General features: G+C 29.4%; 2 protein-coding genes and 1 long non-coding RNA gene across 5 annotated transcripts in view; 1 reads left to right on the top strand and 2 right to left on the bottom strand.

Moving 5' to 3' along the window:
- The window catches only part of LOC136795773 (uncharacterized), a 305,717-nt gene that overhangs the window by 68,397 nt on the left and 231,475 nt on the right, over positions 1–5,845 (bottom strand). The window lies entirely within an intron of this gene.
- The window catches only part of LOC106692155 (D-aspartate oxidase), a 105,407-nt gene that overhangs the window by 60,338 nt on the left and 39,224 nt on the right, over positions 1–5,845 (bottom strand). The window lies entirely within an intron of this gene.
- Naa60 (N-alpha-acetyltransferase 60) overlaps positions 1–5,845 on the top strand; it is a 35,309-nt gene that overhangs the window by 24,922 nt on the left and 4,542 nt on the right. For 2 of the 3 annotated variants that reach the window (XR_010843438.1, XM_014438103.3), the window contains exon 7: positions 3,237–3,347. Coding sequence is in view for 2 of the 3 variants with exons in the window: in XM_014438103.3 (XP_014293589.1) it covers positions 3,237–3,347 (111 nt within the window). In the remaining variant the exon portion in view is untranslated. Of the gene's footprint in view, positions 1–3,236; positions 3,364–5,845 lie in introns of all 3 variants that reach the window. The other variant, XM_024359093.2, reaches the window with a different exon arrangement.

Below are 5,845 nucleotides of genomic sequence, written 5' to 3'. Positions count from 1 at the left end.
TTTTTGTATCCCATCCTCCCAGTCTTACTCCATATTTCAACTATTTTGACATTCATTATTATAACTATTTGTCATTGTTTTATTTCTTAATTTTTTTTATCTATACTGCATGCTTTATTTCTTTTTTCTACATTATATCTCATTTTGTATATTTTATCACTAATAAATTTCCTATGTATGATCTATTATGTTAGTTTAATTAGTTATTAATTTATTCTATCATTACATTTCTCACGATTGACGGTTTTTACTCTTGTGTTATTATCTTACTCTCTAGACTATATATATATTTTTAATGCTCTTTGTTTATGTGCTCTTTTAACTTTAATTTATCTTATACTATTGATCATCCCCTCTTATTCCTGTTCTAATCTTTAAATTACTTTGTCAAAATCTTATGCATTAGATTTGTTGGTTACAGACTGTTGGAAATAAATTGTTAAATCCCTTCTTCAGCCTCCACTCCCACCTGTTATAATGTCATCTCCTAGCTCGTTTAAAAACTTATTGTAGTCTGGTGAGCTTTATTTTTCTTCTATTATCTTGTGTCATTCCTTTACATATTTGATCGGAAGATTGAGAGTTAAGGAGAAGAAATAGCTAATGCTTGAAGGAAGTTAGGAAAAAGGTGTTATGGAAGTAGGCAATGGATTCCAAAAGGAGGAGAAAGAGACAAGAATGGATTCGTTAAAAGAAGCAGTTCTATGTGATGGAGTATAGACATTGATTGGTTGGATTATGGTTTTAAATGAGTGGATAGAGGAAAACAAGATAAGAGGTTTAGTGATATAGGAAGGTTTATTATTTCTTAAGGATTGGAGTAGGAAAGAACCAAGGAAGTATTATCATCGGAAATAGGAATAAAGTCACTTTAGTTCAGTGTGCCTCTGGGAACCCGCAAGATAAAGCTTATAAAGAAATTTGTAAGATGTTCTAATATCCCTTTAAATTCATCAGATTCTTCTATATAAGAGACAACCAGGATTTTTCTTAGTGGTCACATTTAGCTTCTCTTAACAAAATTATTGTTTTATAAACACTCTTTTATACTTTCCTTTGCTAAGAGATAAATAGTCCCTTAGGAATGCCTATTAAAAAAAGGGAGTTTTATGAAATCAAAATTTTACTACAGGAAGCTTAAGGTGTACATTTAAAAGAAACCTTTAGGAAGGTCTTCCTTAGTACAATTTTCTAAGAATATAAACTTTTTTAAGAAGAGTATCATTTTATTGGGCGATTCTGATTTTTAAACAGCTTAATTTAATTTAAATGTACTGTTTTTAGAAGGCATTTGGACATATGTTAAACAAATAAGGCATAGTAATTATGATACTGCATAAAAATTTGGACTCTTTAAGCAAGCAATATGGATGATGAGGTTGCACATGTCATTTAGATTTTTAAAATCAGCTATTATTAAATTCAACTTGCTAAAGATTAGCGCTCTAGTAGGCATTTCTTAATTAAGTATTTTACACACTTTATTTACAAAAAATGGTATCTTACAAAATACATTTATCTCCATCACTTAAAACCAGACTATGATTAACACAAACAATTTCATCGCTATATAAATAATGTACTGTATGTGATGAAACATGAAAAGGACAATCAGTACCCCTACAACCCATGAAGAGTCTGAGGGAAATACTATTACTATATATAATTTTCTTTGTGAGGAAATACTATTACTAGGCCAACGGTTGTGCAAAGAGGGAAAATTAGAGAGGAGACAAGTAACTGGCAGTTTTTAAAGGCAAGGATTGGAAAATTGTATGAAGCTGATTGTCGATAAAAATAGAATTTCTGGATATTTTGGATATACATTAGGATATTTTGGATTATTAGTAAATGTTATTATAGAAGTTTTCCAATTTCTGGCGTTTTATTTAATTTTTTATTAACCTATCTTAAGTTTCCCCTTCCTGTTTTAAGCAAATATTTCAAAATTGATATAGGACTGTCGCCCCATGGGGGTTATAGTGGGGGGGGGTCTGGCTGGGGAGGATTGCCTTTTTTTGTTATGATCTCTTGTGAGAATGTGACATGTTGTACATCGACTGTAGGCATATGCATAGGTACGTTTCACTTGACAGTCACAAATTTCCAGTGCTAACTAATGGTATTTGTGAGTGGCAGTAGCTTGGAGTCTCTTGTTGTACACTCTGGTGGTTGCAGGTTGGTGGCTATCGTGGTTTCGGATATATTCAGGTTTAAAGTGATTATAGCGCATTTTCATATTTTACTATTCAACTTCATACCCGTGAAAGTAGGTTCACTACTCTAGTTTTATTTTATGAAATTTAGAAGACGTTTATTACAGTGCCCCACCAGTGCGGTGGCAACAGGCAGTATTGTAGCTACTTGTAAATATTGTAATTACGCGTAGATTTAGGCCTTTATGTTCATTAAACCCTATCCCATTGGTTTGCCTCATCATCATCTATATCACTAAATATATCCCTGGTTATATACCTCAAAATTTCTACCACCACATTCATGTTGATACTGTAATTTGATTACGAAGCTGATGAAAGTACATATGTTGTTCAAAGAAAATGTGGAGGATTGGATAAAAAATTCCAACAAGAGGTTGGGGTCAGTTTATTTCTGGGAAAAAGTGTATAAATAGGAATTTTTCTCTAATTTGTTTTCTTGGAAGAAAGCTACCATATTTGGTAATTTGAAGTAAATCCATACTATTTACTTTTAACTACCAATGGATTTTAATGGTTTTCAACACACAGAAGCCTGCAGACCACTAAACCAGAAATTGAATCATGTGCGGCACCCTCCACATTTTAATGCAATCGATCATAAAATCGATTTTATATTTATACTCAACATCTTCGAAAATATATGAATAAACGGTAATACGTTTATAAACCTATACGCCAGTGCATAATCTTATACTAGATATTATTTTCATATTTTGAAGCCATTGTAAAACAGGTGTTTTCCATTTTGGTTTCAAGTATTTTTAATCTCAATTACAATTACTTGGAATTGTAGGAAAAAAGTAATATATTACATAAGAATGTAATTTGTAATTTCAATTTGGTTCAGCTTATATTATAATTATAGTTGGGGTAACACAATTACAATCAAAGTAGTTTCCTAACTAATTGCAATTAAAATTACTTAATATATATATATTTTTATTAATTTTTTAGTTTTTGAAATGTTATTTTAATAAATATGTTTTTGATTAAAAATATTTTTATTAATGAAACCAGGTGGGTCTTGGTGTGGCTCAGGTCAGCATTGGTGTGGGTCTGGCCCGGCATGAGGAGGATGGTCGTCGATAACACCACTTCCCTCGTCTCGCAGTACAGCTGGGCTACCAAGTAACACTTTCCTCAGGTTATTTATTGATTAGACATTAGACGTTCCAATTGTTTCGTCTTCTCATTATATACTACAGTATTCAAAATTTACTCATTACCATTAAATAAATTATATTTTTAAACATAAAACCTGAATTGCCTTTTTGATCTAACTTTAGAAAATAAACAAAACCAAATTATAAAATTTAAGTTTTTATACTAGAAATTTTTGCTTTCTCATACAGAAAAATGAAAATGAAAATGTTAAATCGAAAATTTCCACTCCTATTTTACACTTGAGACATCAGGAACAAATTTAGGTATCAGCCATAATTGATTGAACTGTTAATCCCATTTTATTGGAATTTTCAGTACTGGTTATGACCTTGTTATCTGTTTATTAATTACATCTACTACTTTCTCTTACACATTTGCAAATGTATTTTTCTTAGTACCCTTGGATTTTCAATACAGTTGATTTGCACAAATTTGAATGAAAGCTGAGGATTAGAGTAAAAATGATCCATTAGATATTTTATTAAGAAGTAATGATATACAAATTTTTTGGTTGCTATATATACAGTTTACAAATCAATCCTGAGATATTAATGGTTAGGTTATTGATCCTTGCATGATATAAGTATATTGAATTATATCCACTACTTTGGCTTAGGAATACGTAAATGTATTTTTCTTGACGCTATATTTCAAAAACCGCTCGTCTGATTTGGCTCAAAGTCAAGGATTAGGGTAAACATGGTCTTGTTTAAATTTTATTAAATTTCATGAACTTCTTTCTCTTATTTATTTGAAAAATTAATTTTCTACATATGTCTATATTTGAACGACGGCTCGCTCTATAAACATTATCCTAAAAAAATAAATCATTTACCCTTTAAATATAAGTAATCACTTACACAATAGAAATCTACAGGAAAAGAATAATTTATAGAAAATGCTATTTGAAAAAAATAAAATGAGAAGACAGAAAAAATTATACGACTTGTGAAGAAGATATCCTGGTCTATGTAATCGGCTGGATTTAAAAAAAATAGTAATTTTTTCTTTTTTTTTTTTCAATGTTTAAATTTAAAATGTTTCAAGTTTTTATAGTATATTTTAAACCATAAGTTAAGAGTATCTAAAATTAGAGGGATTCAGTTTGAAAAAATCTCAGCATCTCAATTTATTTTGGATTTAAATAAATTAATTAGTATTCAGGCTAAGTCTCAAAATATTATTTATTTTGTCTTTAACATTATGTTTCGGCTAATTCGGTTATCCTTAAAGACAATCTTAATCTTAATTATAAATTTACATTTAACATCCAACTATTTAAAAATGTTTTACAGGCTATTCTGTCCAGGTCGTCAGTATCAGTCAAAGTCACTCTATTTAACAGTAAATAAATAATACAACAATTTTTAAAACTTTTAAATTAAATTTTTAAAACTTAACACTATTATCACTTTCTTTTTGATTGAAAAAGTGTGTTGATAAGAAAGTGTTAATAGTTTTAAGTTTTAATAATTTAATTTAAAAGTTTTAAAAATTATTGAAATAGGGCGATTTTGACTGCATTGGAGTGAGGGTTTTTTCGTAATTGAAAACAATTCTCCTCCCCAGAATAAATTCTCGCTGGTTCGGGTTAAAAATTTAAAGATGGAGGACCTGAAAATTAATCACAGAAAAAACAAAATAATGAAAAAAATTAAATAATAAAAAAATAACCTTCCAAGTGATCGCGGCCATGTCGGGGAGATTCAAATATTTTAAAAACTTAATTTTAACTTCCTATCATAATTGAAATTACAATTCATTTAAGAAAAAATATAAGTTAAGAATAAGTGTTAAAGAATAATGTTCATAAAGAAAATCACGTGCAAAAACTCAAAACTGTTGTGCTACAATCGATGTTCACTTTGAACATTGAGAGAAAGATCACAGTTCGTGAAAATCATTCGTTGCTTAAGGGTGGGAATGATGTTTCCTGGATGAGGAGGTAATCATCTCTTTTCTAGCTCAAGGGTGGATATCTTGAAAAAGAGGACATTGAAGAGTCACCCAAAAAGGATAAGGACTCCTTGTCCAAATATCGGCAAACTATAGACTTCATTGGATGAGAAGTGAGAAAAAAACTGTTAGAGGACCAATGCTTTGGTTCATTAGTGTTTGTTTACTGAAAGATTGCCAACAGTCAGTGTTAGTTTGTTAAGAAAAACATCAAAAGAAGATTCTATGAAATTGGTTGGTTTTGTTCTACTTAAATTGAAATACATTTGTAAAAGAGATATTAATTTAAAAAATAGGTGTTCTTGTTGTCTAGAAACCCGCCCTGAGCTTAAGAGTCTATAATATTATATAAAATATAAAATAAACAATCTCATGTTTATTTAATATTTAATCTTTTTATTTTGACCTGGTCATCTTCATAACTATACCTTAGATATGAGAATTAAGTTAAAACTATATAAAATTCCTTTTATTTTTTATAAATAATTTTTGAATATTACAATATA

The sequence above is a fragment of the Halyomorpha halys genome, unplaced genomic scaffold, assembly GCF_000696795.3.
Source record: "Halyomorpha halys isolate HHAL.00 unplaced genomic scaffold, Hhal_1.1 Scaffold53.1, whole genome shotgun sequence".
NCBI lineage: Eukaryota > Metazoa > Arthropoda > Insecta > Hemiptera > Pentatomidae > Halyomorpha > Halyomorpha halys.
The sequence above is the reverse complement of the archived record's forward strand: the minus strand, read 5'-3'. Positions and strand labels throughout refer to the sequence as shown.